This window comes from Amblyraja radiata, chromosome 5 (assembly GCF_010909765.2).
Source record: "Amblyraja radiata isolate CabotCenter1 chromosome 5, sAmbRad1.1.pri, whole genome shotgun sequence".
NCBI classification, from domain to species: Eukaryota; Metazoa; Chordata; class Chondrichthyes; order Rajiformes; family Rajidae; genus Amblyraja; species Amblyraja radiata.
The window spans coordinates 47700233-47722877 of NC_045960.1; the positions used below are offsets into that span (position 1 = coordinate 47700233).

Below are 22645 nucleotides of genomic sequence, written 5' to 3' on the forward strand. Positions count from 1 at the left end.
TTCCACCCTCTTGTGTAAAAAAAGACTTGCCTCACAAACCCCTCTTAAACTTTCACCCTCTCACCCTTTTGCCACAAATCTCCTTTACATTTTCTCCCTCTCACCTTTGCCATTTGACATATCCATCCTGGGAAGAAAACTTTGACTGTCTACTCTATCTATGTCTCTCATCATATACACTTCTATCAAGCCGCCCCTCAGTCTTTGATGCTCCACAGAAATCAATCCGAGTTTGTCCAACCTCTCTATAGAATTAAAACTATGCAACCTAGGCAGCAGCCTGGTGAAATTCTTCTGCACCCTCTCCAAATATTTTAACATCCTTTGTATAATTGTGGTCACCAGAAATATGCACAATATTCCAAATATTTATACTGCTGCAGCATGACTTCCCCCAACTTTTATACTCAATGCATTGACCGATTAATACAAGGACACAATATATTACATCAAGATAAAAATAGTTTGAGACAATAGTTTTAGAATGGTTACATATTGTTTATGTGTTCTAGATGTCTGACTTTTTTTTAAAAAGCACCATTCACGCTACAGTACCAACCAATCCCCATCTCCAACAAGACAGAATAACCAGCTACCATTGTCCTTCCATCATATTCCTGGCACAGATATTCTCAACTTCACCATCTTGATGTTATTATCCAGACCAGTCAGATAAATACTGTGGCTGAAAGAGCAGATCGCAGGCTGGATATCCTGTGGTGAGTGGCTCGCTTCACAACACCCCATGTTCTTCCGATCATTTGCAAGGTCCCAGCTGGGAATGTGATGGAATATTCTCCACTTGGCTGGATGAGTGCGCCCAACATGACTTAAAAAACTGAACATTGCTCAAGATATTGGGCGGCACAGTGGCACAGCGTTTGGGCAGCACAGTGGCACAGCAGTAGAGTTACTACCTTACAGTGCCAGAGACCCAGGTTCAATCCTGTCTATGGAGTTTGCACGTTGTCCCTGTGACCACGTGGGTTTTCTCCGGGTGCTCAGGTTTCCTTCCACACTCCGAAGATGTGCAGATTTGTAGATTAATTGGCTTCTGTGAATTGTCACGAAAGTGCAAGGTAGAACTAGTGCATGGGGTGATTGTTGGAGGGCCGAAGGGCCTGTTTTCACACTGGATCTCTAAAAAAAAAACAAAGAAGCCCATTTGCTGTACAGTCCATCCACAACCATAAATACTTCCAAGCACACTAACTATAAAATTAATTTCACTATCCAGGGGTTCTTCAGTTGCTTAATGCAATACCACTATTTTGATGTCATGACAGAAGAATGATAACAGGCATATTGAAACACTACAACCTGTACTTTTCCCTCTTTTTCACAGACCTTTGTGATATGCAAGTATATTGTCTTTCCTTCATTATTGTTAGATCAAATTACCAGAGTGCCTTAAGTAACAACACTGTGGAAGTATCTTCACTGTATAGATAATACCAGTTCATGACAGCTCAAGACCATCCTCCCAAAGGGAATGTGGAGTCATCGCATCTTCTGAAATGAAATTTTGGGGAAGGACAAATAAATATTGGCTTTGCAGTAACACTATGTCACATATATTTTTAAAGATCCTGATTTTTTATACCTTAGGTAATTTTGTGTATATTGTATGTGAATGAATATTGTATGTTTTCTTTTGCTTTTTGCAAGTGTCAACTTTACACAATTAATTCAATTTATTCCCCAAAAATGTTCAATATTTGTGAAAAGATAAATATTATTCCGTATTCCTTTGTTAATTTGAAATACCATTAATAAAAATGACTAATTTGTACAAAGTAGTCATTAAGGTTCAAAAGCGAATACGTTGAAAATTGCTTTGGATATATTGAGCTTTTGAACAGTTTATTTGGTTGTTCCCAGGCTAGGATTTTTTTAATATACTTGAGTTTGTTATGGGCTATTCTATTCAATTAAATCTGAATCCAGTTACCTGCTCTTTTTCAGAATTGCCCTGCAGGTTTCTACAGCACAGATAATGGAGTGTGTCTGCCTTGCTACTGCCACGGACATTCAGCGGAATGCCTTCATGATTCTGGAATCTGCATTGTGAGTGCTTGCAGCTTTCATGCATCAGATATTGTTGTTAGATTTTTTTAATCTGAGTGGTTGAAACATTAGTCAGTTCCAAATGACTGAACAACTGAATGTTCTAAGTTACTCTGGCTGCTTCACCTTTTTCCTTGTTTTTTTCATTTCCATATCTGGCAACTCTAATGACCATCAGAGTCATGTTTTACCAGCTGTTTCTTTTCAGATTACACTCTCGAAAGATAATACATGGCTTTACTTGCTAGACAAAAACAAGCTGGGTATGATTGCAGGCCACATGGATTGGTTGGATGCATTCTAAGTAGAACATTCCTTGCCAAATGGCCATGTTTAGTATGGATTTTTTTGATAGCGGGGTGAACTGTTGGTAAACTCTGACTTAATGCTAAAGAGGAATGAGGGGACAATGGTCAGTGCTCATTTTTACATGTGCTGAATCTAAATTTATTTCGGTCCCTCATCAGTAAAACTATTCTTAATTGTTAAAATGGTTAACATAGTTAGTCTGCATATAGGTGCTCAATTACATGGAACCGATTTATGAATTAAAACAATTAAGGAATTAACTTACATCTTGTAATTCTGAACCACTCCTATTGAGGGGAACAGATTTGAGTGATATCGATTCTCTTAGCCTGTGCTTTCGACTGTTGAAAACTTATACACTGTTAAGCATGTCTGTTGAAACTATATATTACTCTCATAAAACAGGTGGCCTTTGTTCTAAGTGACCAAAGGCCAAGGCTAGACTTTTGCACTGGGAAACTGTTCAAACAGTCTGCTTGTGAAATCATATAAAACACATCATGGAATTTGCATTTTCACAAAAGACTTGGGGGTAAAGTAGTTGATGTAACTGTTAAGTGCAGGTAAGACTCCAGATCACGAGCTAAGTAGTCAACAGATGCTTTTGTGCAATGATGCACAAAACGACACATATAAATTGAAGAACTTAAATGAATCGGGTACACTAATGTGATATACCTTCCACAGACAATTTATTAGATTAGGACTAAGATGCCTGAACAGAAGGAATAAAAGTTGTTGTTGGAATGTTTAAAAATATGGCACAATCCAAAATTTGAAACGGGGTCCAGAGGAGCAGAGGGATCCCGGAGTACAGGTACATATTTCACTGAAAACAGGTAAAAAGGATGATCAAGAAGGCTTTTGGGACATTTGTCTTCTTCAATCAGGGTATATAGAAGTTGGGATGTTATGTTACCGTTGTACAATGCGATGGGAGGCAGTTGGAGTATTGCGTTCAGTTTTGGTCACCCGTGTTGGACCAGTTTTGGTCAGTTTTGCTACAGAAAGGGTGTTATTAAGCTGGAAAGAGTGCAGAGAATATTTCTGAGGATGTTGCAAGGACTCAAGGGCTTGAGCTAAAGGGAATGATTGGGCCAGGTAGGACTTTATTCCTTGGAGTGCAGGAGGCTGATGGTGATCTTATAGTGTATAAAAACTTGAGAGGAATAGATAGGGTGAATGCACATAGTCTTTTACCCAGAGTAGGGGAATCAAGATCCAGAGGACATACATTTAAGGTGAGAGGGAAAATATTTAATAGGAACTTGAGGGTCAACTTTTGCACATCGGAGGTGGTAGGTTTATGGAACGAGTTGGCAGAGGAGGTAGTTGTGGCAGGTAAGATAACTTTTAGAAGGCGTTTGGACAGGTACATGGATAGGAAAGGTATAGAGGGATATAAGTGAAATGCGGGCATATGGGATTAGTGTAGATGGGGCGTGTTGGTCAGCATGGCCGAGTTGAGTGGAAGGGCCTGATCCCATGCTGAATGTCGCTAAATGCCTTTGTAATGCCCAAATTGCATCCTTGCAAATCCTGCCCTGTGGCTACTTACTGTACTGTAATAACACCTAATATCAAATTTAACATGGGTAAAACTATGCAGGTTTATAACTGGTTACTGTTAAAGATGTCTGAAGTTGGTTTGACTTTCCAGTTAATTTTGCCTCTTTGGTCTCAAATCTTTGAATATTTTCTAATTTATGTATTTCCGGAAGTGGCGGCACTGCCCAAGCAGCTGCGGCTGGCCTGCAGTCTGTTTGTCTTTTCTATTTTTGGTTTATTTTTGTCCCGTTGCTACAGTTTCCTCAGGACTTCTTCCTGAGGAGACTAAAGAAGGTCCATCTGTCTCCTCAGATTCTGGTGAACTTCTACCGCTGCACCATCGAGAGCATCCTTACCAACTGTATCACAGTATGGTATGGCAACTGCTCTGTCTCCGACGGAAAACACTGCAGAGGGTGGTGAAAATTGCCCAACGCATCACCGGTTCCTCACTCCCCTGCATTGAGTCTGTCCAAAGCAAGCGTTGTCTGCGAAGGGTGCTCAGCATCGCCAAGGACTGCTCTAACCCCTACCACAGACTGTTTACCTTCCTACCATCCGGGAGGCGCTACAGGTCTCTCCGTTGCCGGACCAGCAGGTCCAGGAACAGTTTCTTCCCTGCGGCTGTTACACTACTCAACACTGTACCTTGGTGATTGCCAATCACCCCCCCCCCCCACGGACACTCCTCCCACCAGGAAAGTAAATAAATAATTGCACTACTATGACTGTATGCACGTAAATATATGTATTTATTGCTCATATTTATGTCGCTCTTCTAGGGAGATGCTAACTGCATTTCATTGTCTCTGTACTGTACACTGCACAATGACAATAAAGTTTGAATCTGAATCTGATTTATTTTGGTTTATTTTAGTTGTGTATGTGTGGGGGGGGGGGGGGTGGGAGAAACTTGTTTTAGTCTCTTCCTTCGGGGGGATGCGACCTTTTCTTGTCGTATACCCCGTCTCCATCTCCGTCTGCGCTGAGGCCTAATGGCGGTGCTGACCTCGAGGCTCCGGAGGCAGAGCCAGCCAGGGCTTACCAACGCGAGGCTGGCCGACTTCGGGGCTGTGGCGGCGTTGCGACGGCGGCGGCGGCGACCCGACTTCGGGGCTGTGGCGGCGTTGCGGCGGCGGCAACCCGACCTCGGAGCCTCGGAGGCTCGGCCGAGGGCCCAGTGGACGACATTGTCGGGAGCTTGCAGGCCCCAGGTTAGTGACCTGTTTTTCCGGAGCTCCCGCAACAACAGCTTCGTCCGCTGGACTGGAGGACGGCAGCTTCGGCAGCTTCGACTGCCCCGGGCCACGGAGTTTGAACCGGCCCGTTCGCGGAGCTCGGATTCAGCCACAGGACTTACTGACCATCACCCGGCGGGGTCACAACATCAGAAGCCTGGATCTCCTCAACACAGAGGGAGAACAAGGAGGGAAGAGACAAGGACTTTAAGACTTTTGCCTTCCATCACAGTGAGGAGGGCCTGGTAGACTCACTGTGGTGGATGTTAAATCTATGTTTATTGTGTGTGTTGTTATTTTATTCTATGTTATGACTGCAAGGCACGGAATTTCGTTCAGACTGAAAGGTCTGAATGACAATAAAGGATACTTGACTTGACTTGACTTGAAAGGCAGCAATAAAGTTTAAATATGTATGTTAAGGTATATATTTAGCATATAAAGCTTAAGAAGCATGTCTCCAATCATTTTGAAAGTGACAATCAACAATGATATATATAATTTCTGAAATATAACTCTCCTTTATACAATAGTAAAGAGATGAAAATGTGTTCTTCATTGTACTCGTCATCTCCTAAAAAAGGCCAATATAACAATACAACAATGTGCAAGGATTTGTGTTATTTTTCTTTGCTGCACACATTTTTTCTGCACAAATGTGAAGAGGATCAGTTCTGCAAATTTTGTATTACATGTTTTCAGATTACATGATGAGTACTGTGCAGTGTCTAATTACAGAGTGCACCAAAGGCTATCGTTCCACCCACATACAATTTTAGACACTATTTCTGTCCTAAAATATTTGTTTGCATGTGCATATGAATTACTCCCCAGACTAGCAGTTAACAACATTATATAAATGCTTTAATTACAGAAGGATATAGGCCTATAGACCAGTGTCTATTCAAACATGGGAATGCTAAATTTGATTTGTTCACACCATTGACCTTGATATGCATCTATAATGGTAGATGATGGTTGCTGGGCACAAGGCTTGATAGTCTACATGAGAAACACGGGCACAAAATATAATTGGAACCTGTTCCATCTCCAATGAGCAGGTTTTATTTTCTGTCAACTCTCCTCTACATTAAAATTGTCTTGGCTTCCATTCTGCATCTGTTTCTACAAAGAACAGAATTGTTGTTTTGTATTCGCAAGGATCACTTGATTGACCAGTGTTCACATTTGGGGCAAATTTTGCTTCTTTTTTTTAATTCCATGCCACCTTGATATCTGCCATAGTTAGCAATATTGTGCAAAAACAAATGTGTTTGTATAAATGCCGGAGAGATAAACTTGCTAAATGTTTGGGATAATTCTTGAAATGTAACATATGGTTTTCTATTGGATTGCAGTGTTGAAAACACTGTTGAAAATGATTTTCACTTCTCTTTCCTTCCTCATCCCACTTAACTCTTTTCTACATGGCAGTTTTATGCTGTGTGTCCTCCAACATAAAGCTTTGCAAAGTTTTAGGTTCTTTTTAACCGTTTCTTCAGGATCCAGGCATCCTTAATTGTAGTGGTTTGGCAAATGAATAGCTTGCTATGTCAATTCCAATGCATTTGTGGATTTGGAATCACATACAGTCCCGTTCAGGTGGGGACAGCAGATTTACTTACGTGGAGACACGAGACACTGCAGATGCTGGAATCTTGAGTAAAACACAAAGTACTGGGCGGCATGGTTAACCAGCAGTCGAATTGCTGCCTTACAGCGTCAGAGACCAGGGTTCGATCCTGACTACGGGTGCTGTCTATACGGAGTTTGTATGTTCTCCCTGTGACCATGTGGCTTTTCTTTGGGTGCTCCGGTTTCCTCCCACACTCCAAAGACATACAGGTTCGTAGGTAAATCGGCTTCAGTAAAATTTGTAAATTGTCCCTAATGTATCGGATAGTGCTGGTGCATGGGGATCATTGGTCGGCGCGGACTAGGTGGGCCGAAGGGCCTGTTTCAGCACAGTATCTCTAAACAAAAGTAAATTAAACTACTGGAGTAAACAGCTGTTCAAGCCTAATCTCTGGAGTACATGAATAGGTGACATTTCAGGCCGGGACATTACTTCAGGAGTCTGGAAAAGACCTGAAACGTTGCCTATCCATGTCCTCCAGAGATATTGCCTGACCTACCGACTTACTCCAGTGCTTAGATTTCTTCACCTATTAGGCATTAATGGATGAGAGGAGGCTTGGTTTAGTGTCATTACCAGTCTTTTTTTTAATAAAATTCCAGATTGTTAAATTAATTCAATTTCCACAGTGGGATTTTAACTTGGCTCTTTGGATCATTAAACCAGGATTATCAATCCAATAATTCAACTGTTCCATCAGCACCATGACCACAGGAAGGTCAAAGGAGCACCAGCTGTCATAGTCATGCATGATACTGTTTCTTTAGTTGAATCATATTTCCCCTGTATCTTCCTCTCAATCACTCACTAAGCCATAGGAATATAGTGGGTAAATTAAACCAACTAAGTACTTTATTAAACAAAGGAACTTACAATGTGCCAAAACAGCATTTTTATTATGTGCTCACTCCCCACAGGCAAGCAGCTTCTGGCAGAATTTACAACAAAGCAATTACACACCATTGAACAGAGCAGTTGCTATAAATGCATATTTTAAAGAAACATTTAACTTCTAGCAGCACCTGATGTACATCAATGTGTAGCTGCTCTCTGGTTGTTTTCCATTCCTAAACCGGGACACCAACAGCAATCAGCACGTCACACGTCTATCTTCCTGGAATAGAACATCAAAATTTAATTGATGATAAATTTGAATAATCATCAAATTTAGGACTTTGCTGACATTCATAGTTTAGATTTGCACTGAATAAAACTTCATACTTTGGTTGGAAACACCAATGATTTTTGTTCTAATAATATCTTGATGAATACATTTTTTGGCACATCTTTTTTTCTATTTTCTCAACCACATTCTTGGTTCTATGTAATAATTACATCCAATAGAATCCCTGATTACTTGGTGTTAAGGAAGAATACTGTAAACCTTTGATAATATGAAGTAGCATTTATTAATTCTGCTTGTTTCAATTTTCATTATTGACAGAATTGCTGACCTCTCTGTTGATTCTAAGCACTAATTCTCTCCAGAAAATGTATAATATAGCAACTAAAGTAATTTATTATTCTCGAGCTTCATTAATCCTGATATCAACAGAGGCCTGAAATACAGTGCATTGGTTGCAGGTTGTTAAACCTGTCAGAAGATTCATTGCACTTCATTGGGACGACAGATGGCACAATGGGCTAAGTGTTCGGCTGGCAACCGGAAGGTAGCCGGTTCGAATCCCGCTTGGAGTGCATACTGTCGTTGTGTCCTTGGGCAAGACACTTCACCCACCTTTGCCTGTGTGTGAATGTGTGTGAGTGATTGGTGGTGGTCGGAGGGGCCGTAGGCGCAGATTGGCAGCCACGCTTCCGTCAGTCTGCCCCAGGGCAGCTGTGGCTACAGAAGTAGCTTACCACCACCGAGTGTGACTGAGGAGTGAATGAATAATGCGATGTAAAGCGCCTTGAGTATTAGAAAGGCGCTATATAAATCCCATCCATTATTATTATTATTATTGCACCTGGTTAACTTTTAATCTCTCCAATTGCCATCTCAGTCCTCAAGATAATTTGCTGATAATCTTTTCCCTGGGTATACTGTGTCCAGATTGCTCATTAGGTAAATGGCATGGAGAAGTTTGAGGCTTTGATCAGTGAATGATATGTATACACTAGATATATCCACCTGTACCTTGGTAACCAGCCACCTAATTGAGAGCATTTTATTCCCAAATTATGAAACTCAGTACAAACACACAATATGTATGCTCCATTGGGAAATTATTCCACTTGCTGCAGATTACAGTTCATAGTGGGGTGGATAACATACTAGATCAGCAGTGTCAATGATGAAGGTTAAAACCCATAAGCTACTTCAACGATCAGTGAATTTTAAGGCAAAATACCAGTGATGTTGAAAATCTGAAATAAACAGTGAGAATACTAGAAAAACTAAGTGCATCAAGCAACATTTATGGATGGATAAAACCAATGTATTGTTTCAGGTCGATAATCAGTCCATTCAAACTAAATATTGTCAACCTAAAACATTAACTGTGCCATTTACTTAAACAAATGCTGAGTATTTCCAGTTTTCCACTTTATAGTGTATCTGACATGTTCCTGCATTGCACAGTCACTTGACACATCTCTATCCCCTTTATCATAATCTTCTATAATAATAGTTATTATACATATTATATACAGAGTTGACGTGGAAAAGCTTTTCCCACTGAGAGTAGGGAAGATTCAAACAAGGGGACATGACTTGAGAATTAAGTGACTGAAGTTTAGGGGTAACATGAGGGGGAACTTCTTTACTCAGAGAGTGGTAGCTGTGTGGAATGAGCTTCCAGTGAAGGTGGTGGAGGCAGGTTCGTTTTTATCATTTAAAAATAAATTGGATAGTTATATGGATGGGAAAGGAATGGAGGGTTATGGTCTGAGCGCAGGTATATGGGACTAGGGGAGATTATGTGTTCGGCACGGACTAGAGGGGTCGAGATGGCCTGTTTCCGTGCTGTAATTGTTATATGGTTATATGGTTATAATTTATAATTTAAATATTATTTATTCAATTTGCATTAAGCCTTACTCTGATAGTGGAGGAGGCCCAAGACAGATGAGGAACAACACCTCATATTTTGCTTGGGCAGCTTACAACCCAGCGGTATGAATATTGACTTCTCCAACTTCAAGTAAACCTTGCTTTCCCTCTCACTCTATCCTTCCCCATCCTAGTTCTCTGACCACTCTGACTGTCCTCCTGATTACATTTTATCTTTGTATGCTTCGTTGTCACCTTCCCCTAGGTGATCTAATCTATATTGTCTTTGAACTTCGTCTCCTTTAATGACTTGTTTTCACACCTAACCCTTCCATATCTCTTTTTCAGCCTCTCCCCTGACTCTCAGTCTGAGGAAAAGTCGCGACCCGAAACATCACCCATTCCTTCTATCTAGGGATGCTGCCTGGCCCACTAGTTACTCCAGCACTTTTGTGTCCATCTTTGGTGTAAACCAGCATCTGCAGTTCCTTCCTACACATGACTTGCCAAAGACTCAACTCAATCAAATATTATTTTTAAAGTGCTCTGTGATTACATCCCTCATAATACATTTGAATTCTGAATGTAAATGCAAGCAATGCCCAAGATGACAGTCTCTTCCAAAGAAATCTTCTCAGTCTCTTCCCATTGCACAGAAATCTCTCAGTGCTCATTGAAATATCAGTTTAGTTTATATTTGAGTGGAACTCAAGCTCACAAACTTCTAACATGGAGAGAGTGAATCATATCTTACATTACACTGCATTAAGCACAATGTTCGAGGTTTCAATCTGTGCCAGCCTGAATATGATTAACAGCAGAACCACATGACAGAGTTAAGCTATAGCAAAGCATTGCCAATGTGATTGAGAGCAACGGCATTTACGAATGTAACTGTATTTGAACGGCAATATATCACTGGTCACAGAGGCTAACTTATCTCAGTTGCACCACTGAATTGTAAAGACATATGAAGGTTGTCATTTATACTAAGCTAGTCACTCACAAAAAAATGGGTCTTTTCAGAAATAATAGGCACCATGCCAAATCTCCAGGAAGCTGCTTCAGAGAGATATTGTGTCCCTGGAGCCATAAGTCTGACATTCATGAAAGCCGTCTGTGCTTCTTTCCTCTATTCTAATTATTAAATATGCATCAAAACCAAGTTAAAAACATACACAACTAAGGTATATCATTTTTAAAAAATGTAAGTCACATGGATTGCATGAGTGAGTTACAAAATTGGATCCAAAATTGACTTGGACATTGAAGACAAGGGATAGTGGTAGAGGAGTGGAGGTCTGTGACCAGTGGTTTTCTGCAAGGATCAGTGCCTGAACCTCTGCTATTTGTAGAACAGTACAGCACAGGAATAGGCCCTTTGGCCCACAATATAATATATATTAATAATCTGAATGAAAAGGTGGGTTGGTAAAGAAGGCAGGTGGCATGCATGCCTTAATCGGTCAAGGCCTTAAATATAAAAGTTGAGAATACATGTTGTAGCTGTATTACATTTTTGGTTGACTACATTTGGAGTATTGCATGCAATTCCAATCACCACTCTGTTGAAAGCACATGGATCCTTTGGAGTGGCTGCAGGAGAGATTCATCATGTTGTTGCCTTGATTGGAGTGTATTATTAGTATTTGTATCAGTTTAGTATTGTCATGTGTATGAGATCCAGTGAGAACCTTTGCTTTGTGTGCGATCCAGGCAAATCATACCATACATGACTACATCAGGTAGTGCAAAATATACGTGCAAAAGTACAGAATATATTATAACAGCTACAGAGAAAGTGCAGATATTTTTTTAAGTGTCAAGGCTGCAGACACTTAAAAGGCCCTTTTTAGCAATCAATAACGTGTTGAACTTCACAACCAATTTTGACTTCATACATTGTTCTTTCCTTTTCAATGACTAATAAATCAAGAGAGACACAAACAGCTGGAGTAACTCAGTGGGACAGGCAGCATCTCTGGAGAGAAGGAATGGGTAACGTTTCGGGTCGAGACCCTTCTTCAAACTCAGGGTCAAAAAACAGCTGCAAAAAACACTTAAGAAACTCAGCAGCATCCAAGACAAACCAGCCTGTTAGTCTGTCCCGGGCCTCCTACATTGCCAGAGTGAGGCCACACACAAATTGGAGGAACAACACCTCATATGGGTGTCAGGTATTATGGGGAGAAGGCAGGAGAATGGGGTTAGGAGGGAGAGATAGATCAGCCATGATTGAATGGCGGAGTAGCCTTTATGGGCTGAATGGCCTAATTCTACTCCTATCACTTATGATCTTATGATATTTCACAAGGGTAGCTTACAACCCAGCAGTATAAATGTTGAATTCTCTAACTTTATGTAACTTCTACCTACACCCCATCTCCCTTCCTCCACCCGAGCCATTTAACAAGTTCCACAGATTATCACATGGTATCCCTCTTAAGATTATACTTAAGATCGTACCTTGTCAACAATCAAACAATGGGCCTACCAAGGCACCACCTGCCTGAGATCATTTGTTGCTTGCCCTGATTGGTCCTGGTCTTTTCTTGCCTCCAGCTTTAGACCAACACTGACCCGCTGAATTACTCCTGCACTTTGTGTCTATCTTTGGTATAAACCAGTCTGTTTGTCTGGTATCTTATCCATCACCCAGTATATTCATTCATTCCCTCCATCACCAGCGTACAGTGGCTGTGGTGTGTACCATTTATTAAGCTGGAGTTGCTCTCTAAGATACTCTGGCAGCAATTCTGAAACCCATGACCTCTACTACCAAAAATAAATTGAGTAGCAGAAAAATAGAAACCCAACATCTGCTCACCATCCCCTCCACATCTACCAGCTTCTCCCTCACATCCTCTCTCCCATCTGGTTCTATCTTTCCATTAACTCCTCCACACCTGGTTCCATTGCTCATCTACCAAGCTCTAAATCCACCCTAGGAATCATTCCTCTTCCCTTTCAGTCCTGATGCAGGATTTTGATTCCAAACACCTTACAACTTGTGCCTTCACAGATGCTGTTTGACCCATTGTCCTCTTCCAGGGTTTGGTCTGTGGTAACACCATCTGTATCTTCCTCCAAGTCACTGAGCGATTTGTAAATATATAATTTTCCTGTCATTTTTGCTGGTTCAAATCCTGGAACTCCCTATCCAGCAACACAGAGAAATTCTCTCAACTGTGCAAGGCCCATGGGGCACTATTGTGTAAGTACTTTGAAGGTGTGGCCTGCTTTGTGTGTGCCAAATGGGGATTGGGCTGAGCAAGTCCCAGACTATACCAACTGATGCTGTAAACCAGCTGTATGAAGTTTCCCCTTGTCACGGGTCAATGGGACCATCACGGTGATATCACACTGGCCAACGAACTAAACACCTTCTTTGCCCGGTTCGATACTGGCAACACCACCAGGTGTGGAATAACCCCAGCCATAGCGGAGGGACAGGCCTTAACACTGAGCACTCAGGAGGTACAGTGCGCTCTGCGTAGGATCAATCCACGCAAGGCTGCAGGCCCGGATGGTGTACAGGGAAGAGTATTAAAGGACTGTGCTGGACAGCTGGCGGAGGTATTCACGAGAATCTTCAATCTCTCTCTATCTCTGGCAATGGTCCCCAAGTGCCTGAAAACAGCCACCATAGTGCCGGTGCCGAAAAAGTCCAAAATCACCAACCTCAACGACTACCGGCCGGTTGCCCTGACTCCAATCCCCATGAAGTGCTTCGAAAGGCTGGTCCTCTCCCATATTAAATCCAGCATCCCTGCCTCACTGGACTCCCATCAATTTGCATACAGGGCAAATAGATCGACAGAGGATGCCATCTCTCTGGCCCTTCACACTGTCCTGACTCACCTGGACAGACAGGGCACGTATGTGAGGATGCTCTTCATTGACTATAGCTCTGCATTCAATGCGGTCATCCCCACCAAGCTCACCACCAAACTCCACCAGCTAGGCCTCAGCTCACCGATATGCGCTTGGATCCTGAACTTTCTCACGGAGCGACCGCAGGCAGTGAGACTGGGCCCGCACCTGTCCTCCACCATCACCCTGAGCACCGGCACACCACAGGGTTGTGTACTAAGCCCCATGCTCTACTCCCTCTTCACTCACGACTGTGTCCCTGCATTCGACACCAACACCATCGTGAAGTTTGCAGACGACACAACAGTGATTGGGCTGATCACCAACGGTGATGAAACAAAATACAGAGCGGAGGTGCAGAACCTGGCGGACTGGTGCGCCAATAACAACTTGGCACTAAACACCTCCAAGACCAAGGAGCTGATTATTGACTTCAGGAGGTCCCATTCTGGAGAATACGCCCCAATCTCCATTTATGGGGAAAGTGTGAAGAGAGTGTCCAGCTTTAAGTTTCTGGGCACTCACATTTCAGAAGACCTCACATGGTCCATAAACACCGCCGCGTTGGTCAAGAAGGCACAGCAACGACTGTTCTTCCTGAGGACATTAAAAAAGACTGGTCTGCCCCAACAGCTGCTGACAACGTTCTACCGCTGCACCACAGAGAGCATACTAACGTATGGCATCTCTGTGTGGTATCTCAGCTGCACGGAGGCGGAGAGGAGAGCTCTTCAGCGCGTCGTCAACAGAGCGCAGAGGATCATCGGGACAGAGCTACCAGCCTTGGAGGGCATCTACCACATGCGGTGCCTCAGGAAGGCCCTCAGCATCCATAAGTACTCATCACACCCCTGCCACGGTCTGTTTCAACTACTTCCCTCCGGCAGACGTTACAAGGCCTTCTACGCCCGAACCTCCAGACTCAGGAACAGTTTCATCCCAAGAGCTATAGCGGCTCTGAACCGGCCCTAATGAGTGCCCCCCCACCCACCCCCTTTGGACAGTCTCCCTCAGATGGTCACGTCAATCAATTCAGCTTGTTTATTTATGTATTGTATTTATTTACCTTTCTTGTACATCAGTGGAGCTGCACACTAAATCTCGTTGCACTGACGTGCAATGACAATAAAAGATATATTATTATTATTATTATTATTATCAACACCTACACCCAAACCTCTATTCATCCATCCCAGTGGCTATAACTTAGACCACTCCAGTATAACCTTCACAAAATCGGAGCTCAATACTAGCTGCACTTCATTTATCGTAATTATAATTTCACACAAAGAGCGGTGGGTGTATGGAACAAGCTGCCAGGGGAGGTAGTTGAGGCAGGGACTATTGCAACATTTAAAAATCTATTAGATAGGCACATCGAAGGACAGGTTTGGAGGGATATGGGCCAAACACAGGCAGGTGGGACTAGTGCAGGTGGGACTTGTTGGTCAATGTGGGCAAGTTGGGCTGAAGGGCCTGTTTCCACACTGTATGACTCAGCCTTGCTGTCAAGACCAGCATTCATTGTTCACCACTAACTGCCCTTTAGAAAAGTGATGACATGTTACTTTTTTGAACTGTTGCAGTCAAAGATAATACTTTCTCAAGGGCACCTTCTTGGTTATACGATCACTCCATTATATGAAGAGCTCCTGTCCCTTAAGGCATAATAAATATGTAATGTATCTAAATATTATTCAGTATACTTTATTTTTCTCTATCAAATCAAGCTCTTCAGGCAGAACTATTTTGAAAATATGAGTTTATGTGGGAAATTGGGGTGACATCACAATTAGCAAAATTGGGAGAGGAAGTAAAAGTGGAAAAAATTATTGGATTTGGTGTTGTCATGGAAATGTCTACTGTAAATATTCACATCATCTACCTTGTTGAGAGTATGGTTGTCATGGGAACATTACTTGCTTTGCATCCAAATTTCTGTTTGAATGGAGTTGAAGGAAATATTGCTGCTGGCATTTGAGAAGAATTCTCCAGGAAAGAAGCAAGTCTTTCAGGCAGAATCCTGCGCTGGAATGAATCCTAGAATATTATCTTTAATGCGCAGCACGTCCCAGCTGTTTAAATTAGATTCCAGAAATTTGGAAATGAATATCATATGAGTAGAGGTTCCTAAAGATGGGCAAACAACATGAGTTCAAAATAATCTGCTTAATTTTTAAAGCCCCTTTGATGGCTTACAAACAGACTTAATTATTGAAAAATCAGAATGAGGTAATTTATTAATTGTTTGTGGGCAGTGATTAGTATTGCCATCCCCATCTTTCACAAATGCAAAGGTTTATGGAATATATTTTGTACTTTTGTGCCATTTTGGTTTAGATTGTGATCTTGAATGAATCATGCTAAGAAAATGCAGCCATATGGAAACTCCAAGCAAATAACTGAAGTGAAAATAAAGCATAATAACTTACATCATGATCTTATTTCAACTACCTCACCCAGTATAAAATGCAATTTCTTGGGATGATACGTGTAAATCTGGGCCAGATCAAGTTGGACTCAACCTACATCTCATGTTTGCAATCCCACCCAACCTCCTCCAAACCTCCTCCAAATTTCATGTGAGCCTTACAATGACACTAATGCATTCTGGCCTTCTGGCATTCTGGCCTTGCAAATCAAATGAAAATTGAGACATCACAGTCATGATCACCCTGATCACTCATGATGGTCAGCAGTCAGGTCTCAGATGGTGAAATATGAGGCTTGAGCTACAGGTTGCCATCATGTTCTGTTAACAGTATGTTGTGTCATTGGCCTTTGGCTCCACTTCTGCACGGATTCAATTATCAGAGAAGATTAAAATCAGTAATATTAAAATGCTATAAAAAAAATACATAAAAATATAAAAAATAATTTGGAAACACATTTAACTTAAATACTAGAGGGCATAGCTTTAATGTGAGAGTACAAAGTTTAAAAAAGATATGCGGGGCAACATCTTTTACACAGAGATTGCTGAGTACCTGGAACACAGTGTCAGGGGTGGTAGCAGAGGCAGATTCGATAGTGGCATTTAAGAGACTCGTGGATATGCAGGGAGTGGCAGGATATGGATTATGTGCAGGCAAATAGCGTTGGTCTCTTTTGTACTATGCTATTCTAATGTTCCATGACAAGATCATGACAAAATTGACCATTGCATTAACAAGAGAGTACTTAATACAGTGAAGGTAGACACAAAATGCTGGTGTAACTCAGCAGGACTGGTAGCATCTCTGGAGAGAAGGAATTGGTGACGTTTAGGGTCGAGACCCTTCTCCAGATTCTGTTTTCAATACATCTGTATTCACTTTATACAGTGAATTTGTCAGTATGCTATGCAGTGGGATATTTCTCGCTAGACACTATTAAAAGATGATGAGAAAGTACCTTCTTTATCATCAAGTCAATAATCATAAATAAATGAGGCATTTTCACACAAATGAATTGTTGCCATTTTTTTTAATGTAGTGCTGTTTATTGTAAAAATTCCGATAAGAATTGGTATGGAAATCCAATTTTGGCTTGAGTGGTAAGAATGCCTGAGGCAATCGGCCACCAATGATTTTCATCTTGCACACATTTTCGAAAGAACTGAATGTGCCGACTTGTGAACTGCCCATCGCCAATAAATTTGGACACATTTTACACTGGAAACCAAAAAAACAATTTCCACTTTCCAAAATTGCATTCAGATTAAATACCCAACAAGTTAATTAATTCAAAAGTAAAGATTTCCTTCATGAAACAACAAAAATAATTTCAAAGTTTAAGCAATACACTACAGAAGCTTTGTCGCGGCACAGTGATGCAGCAGTAGTGTTGTGGCCTCACAGCGCCAGAGACGTGCGTTTCGATTATGACTATGGGTACTGTCTGTACAGAGTTTGTACGTTCTCCCTGTGACCACATGGGTTTTCTCCGGGTGTTCCAGTTTCCTTCCACATTCCAAAGGTTTATTGGGTAATTGGCTTAGGTAAAATTGTAACGTCTAGAGCGTGTAGGCTAGTTCTAGTGTACGGGGTGATCGCTGGTTGGCGTGAACTAGGTGGGGCGAAGGGCCTGTTTCTGGGCTATCTCTCTAAAGTCTAAAGCTGGAATCTAAAATAAAGAGAAAATGCTTACGCGTTCACCAGGCCTAACGGATCCTTTACAAAGAGAAATAAGAGTTGATGTTTCAGGCATGAGATCTTTTTATTCAACCATGAAAGGTTGGAAATGAAAGAAATTTAAAATTGTAGTGAAAAGAGAAGGAGTGGAGAAAACAACAGAGAAAATGTGTGATGGGGGCAAAGCCCAAGAGAGATTAAATGATGTGTGATGTGAATATCAGATGAGAGAAGATAGTAAAGATTAATGAATAACAAGAGTTATGATTGGGGTTGGAATAAATAGATTAGATAGCCTTTATTGTCATTCAGACCGAAGTCTGAACGAAATTGCAGCAGTCAAACATACAATACAATACAATAAAAAACAACAATAAACACATATTAACATCCACCACAGTGAGTCCACCCAGCATCTCCTCACTGTGATGGAGGCAAAAGTCTTAGGGCTGCAGTCTCTTCCCTCCTCTTCTCCCTTTGCGCTGAGGCGATACCCCACCGGGCGATGTTAAAAACTGTCCCGCGGCTCAATCACCGCGCCCCGGGGTGGTCGAAGCTGCCGCCCACCAGTCCTGCTGACGCAGCCGCTGGCCCGCGGCCAAACCCCGGACTCAGGCCACCACCGCCAGAACACCGTCCCAGCCACCGGAGCACCGTTCCAGCCCCGAGCCGGAACGCCCCCACGTGAATAGGATATGAGTGAAATCTACAGTCCTAGAGGGAAAGAGATAATACATTCTAAAATGTTAGAGACATGAATGGAAAGGTTAATTATCTGTAATTGTTATTGTGATAATTCCCCAAGGTGGTTACTTTAACTCACATGGAGTTTTGTTGGAACAATGTAGGAAGTCAAGTAAGGAGAGAACACAAAGGGAGTGTGATGGAAAATGATTGCTGGGAGGCACATGGAAATTCAGGGTCACTGCTGCAGACTGAACAGTGTACGGCAAAGCTATCACCCAATTTATCTTTGGCACCAACCCTGACTCGCGCCGCTTCCAGGCCAGACACCCGCCACCACTGCCAACCCGTAGTTGCACTCCGGCTGCCTAAGGGTTTTGACCATTTTCTCCCCTTGTAAATACGCTCTTCTCAAGCATACCCCCGAGTCTAGTTCATCAAAAACCACTGAGTCAAGCACTGGAACAACTAATCTTTATTTTTGGATTGCACAGCAAATTCCCCTATACGATACCTAAACCACCGCGGGTTTGATCCTTGTATCTGCCTGGCCAATCCCTTCAGCATCATGCAAGCAGAAACACTCCAAAAGGTCACGAAGATCGACAAAAGACCCATTCTTTCATCATATGTCAGTCCCGCCATCCTGGGAATTAACCTGGCGAACCTTCGTTGCACTCCCTCAATAGCAATAATTACCTTACTCAAACTAGGAGACCAAAATTGCACACATTCTTCCAGGTGTGGTCTCACCAGGGTCCTGTACAACTGCAGTAGGACCTTCCTTGATCCTAAACTCAAATCCTCTCACAATGAAGGCCAACATGCCATAGGTTTTTTTCACTGCCTGCTGTACTTGCATGCTTACTCTCAGTGACTGATGTACAAGCACACCCAGGTCTCGTTGCACCTCCCCTTTTCCTAATCTGACAGCGTTCAGATAATAATCTGCCTTCGTTTATAATTGGATAATGTCACATTTATCCATGTTCTCCAGAGACGCAGCCTGACCCGCTGAGTTACTCCAGCATTTTGTGTCCTTTTGTGTATTAACCAGCAACTAGTTCCCGCATTCTCTGAACTAGTTGCGGCTTAATTCTGGTCGCATGTTGAAAAATTAGCAGCGACCAGAATGAAGCCGCCATGGAAAGTAGCGAGAATTCTCGTGCGGTAGGTGCAGTGGTAGTGGGTCAGCAGGAGGTCGTAGGTTATCGTAGGTTATCATAGGTTGTTGCTGATCAGTGAATTTAATTGGCTCATTGGGGGAAAAAAAGTAAACAGTAGTTTCAGAACCAAGGGTAACCGACCGTTAATGTTAATGTCCACCGAGCTCCACAGCTGTGTATCACTGGCTTCTTAAAAGTTGTCTCCCTTTTCTCTCCCCCCCCCCTTTAAAGGACTTAAGTGACCCTTCCCGTACACTGTGCTTTCATCGTCTTAATTACAGCGCCAACCTTCCCGTTCATCGTGGTGTGTGTTTGTATCACATTGGCTTTGCACCATGTGAATTTCACTCAGACAGCGCCCCCCCCGCTTGCCCTGCCCCCCACCTGCATAACTGGCTGGTGAAGGAAGCGATGTGTGTTTGTGTGTGTGTGTGTGTGTGTGTGTGTGTGTGTGTGTGTGTGTGTGTGTGTGTGTGTGTGTGTGTGTGTGTGTGTGTGTGTGTGCGTGCGTGCGTGCGTGCGTGTGTGTGTGTGTGTGTGTGTGTGCGCGTGTGTGTGTGTGTGTGTGCGCGTGTGTGTGTGTGTGTTCCACTCTGACAGTCGCCGTTCCAGTCGCCGGTTTTTCAGCGACCTGCTATGACTTGACAGTCACCGGCAGTCGCCTGAAAAATCACCTAAGTGGGACAGGCCCATTATCCACTGTTAGAATTGAACAAAATCGGTGACCTTCAGACAAGCGCATAAGAACTGTCATCATTCTTGAATGTTAGGGAGTGGGGGTAGGGATAATATAATGATGACAGAGAGTAGGAGTCATATGTGTCATTATTTGTTCTCCTCACCATAGACATGGCCTGAACTACTGGAATAATTCCAGCTTGTCCTGCTTTGGTGTGGCCTCTTGTTCAATTTCTAAATGCTTTCCAAGTATTTTTTTCATAAAGCAATTTTCCTAGATAGATATATATTTCACTCAATCTATACTAATGTCAGAACTAAGATTGTTTATAATCCAAGCAAATTGTACTCAACAAAAATATAATCTGTAAAAAAACAAGAAGTTGAAAATTCAAACAGCATATGCATGCTTCTCTTTCTGGTATTACATGAATAATTTACTCACGCATATTTCAGAGTGTTAACTAAAATAAATATTGCAAAGATAAAAATTACTTTAGCTACATTTGGAACTGATTTGGAATATTTCACTCAGTAAATGATAAAATCTGAATAATTTATCCCTTTGCATTTCAGAATTGTCAGAATAACACAACAGGAGAGCACTGTGATAAATGCCTTGATGGATACATTGGTGATGTCGCTGAAGGCCATTATAAATCCTGCCAGCCTTGTCCTTGTCCTCTAAGTGTACCTAAATACAAGTGAGTTAGATAACATTGCCCTAATAACCGCAATCTTGCTTCTGCCAAATGCAACAAAAATGACAAACAATGTTTAAATAAGTGACTCCAAGCCACGTAGTGAAAAAAAAAGTCAAATGAAGATTTGCTGTCAATGTGTTATTGAAGTCTGATTACAGAACTTCCAGTGTTTTAATGTAAACATGTGAGATTCTGCATAAAAATGAATGTGACATCAATGATTAAGGCAAACATGAATTTCAACTGGAAATTACATTTAATTCAGTGGAAATCTCCTTACAAAACCTAGTATGTGCTCTATCTGTTTGAGATATTTATAAATGACTTGGACCTCAATGTAGTCTGAAGTCTGAAGAATGGTCTCAACCCGAAACGTCACCCATTCCTTCTCTCTGGAGATGCTGCCTGTCCCGTTGAGTTATATGAGTTTTGTGTCTATCTTTGGACCTAAACGTAGATGAATTGATTAGTAAGTTTGCAGATGACACCAAGATTGCTTGGACCGTGGCCTGTGAGGAAGGCTGTCAATGGGTACGGTGGGATACTGATCAACTATAGAAATGGATGGAGAATTGGCAGATGAAGTTTTATCGAAGCAGGTGTGAGGTATTATACTTTGGGAGGTTGAATGTAAGAGGAATATATATCATTAATGGCACAACTTTAACAGCATTGATGTACAGAGGGATTTTAAAGAGAATTGTTTTTTTCTGGAACAGCAGAGGTTTCAGGGAGACCTGATAGAAGCATAAAATAATGAGGCATAGAGTAGACAAGCAGAATAACCTTATTTCGAAAGATGGAAATCCAAAAAGGGCAAAACTTTAAATTGAGATGGGCAAAAGTTTAAAGGGGATGTGCAGGGCAAATTTTTTTTTTACACGGAGTGTGGTGGATGCATGGAACGCACTGTGGGGGGTGGTGGTGGAGGCAGAAATGATAGTGGCATTTGATAGACTTTCTGATGGATTTCCAGGGAATGGAGGGATATGGATTCTGTGCTGGCAGATAAATCTTTGATAATGGCATTATGTTTGGCACAGACATTGCAGGCTGAAGAGCCTTTTCCAGTGTTCTACTGTGTTATGTTAGAAATAAACTGTTGCAAATGCTGATCTCAGCAAGTAGCATTGATTTTGAATGGTTAGAATGTGCCCGGAAATATTATCTAAGGGACTACAGTGAGTGGAAGAAAATCTCGGTGCCTGTGAGAATCTTGATATGTAAAAAAAACTTTGAGATGTAAACTGAGAAACTAAGTAAAATTGCTTTTAGTTTGTAAATTATTATATATAGCTTGCAGCTTGTTTTATATAGAATTAACGCCCTTTGTTCATTATGAAAAGTTAGCAGATCATCTAACGATTTGATGAATTTGTTCATGTCATTGAAAATTATGGGATTGGGGGTAATATATTAGCATGGGTAGAGGATTGGCTAACAAATAGGAAGCAGAGAGTGGGGATAAATGGTTCATACTCGGGATGGCAACCGGTAACTAGCGGGGTTCCGCAAGGGTCGGTGCTGGGACCCCAGTTGTTCACAATTTATATAAATGATTTGGAGGAGGGAACCAAGTGTAATATATCAAAATTTGCGGACGATACGAAAATGGGAGGGAAAGTAGGGGATGAGGAG

At 41.9% G+C, this 22645-nt stretch overlaps 1 protein-coding gene across 2 annotated transcripts in view; it reads left to right on the top strand.

Annotated features, from left to right (window-relative positions):
* Positions 1 to 22645, top strand: part of lama4 (laminin subunit alpha 4) — a 122630-nt gene that overhangs the window by 10966 nt on the left and 89019 nt on the right. Inside the window, exons 2-3 of one of the 2 annotated variants that reach the window (XM_033021147.1) lie at positions 1966 to 2067; positions 20880 to 21007. In XM_033021147.1, the coding sequence (XP_032877038.1) occupies positions 1966 to 2067; positions 20880 to 21007 (230 nt within the window). The remainder of the gene's footprint in view (positions 1 to 1965; positions 2068 to 20879; positions 21008 to 22645) is intronic. The other variant, XM_033021148.1, reaches the window with a different exon arrangement.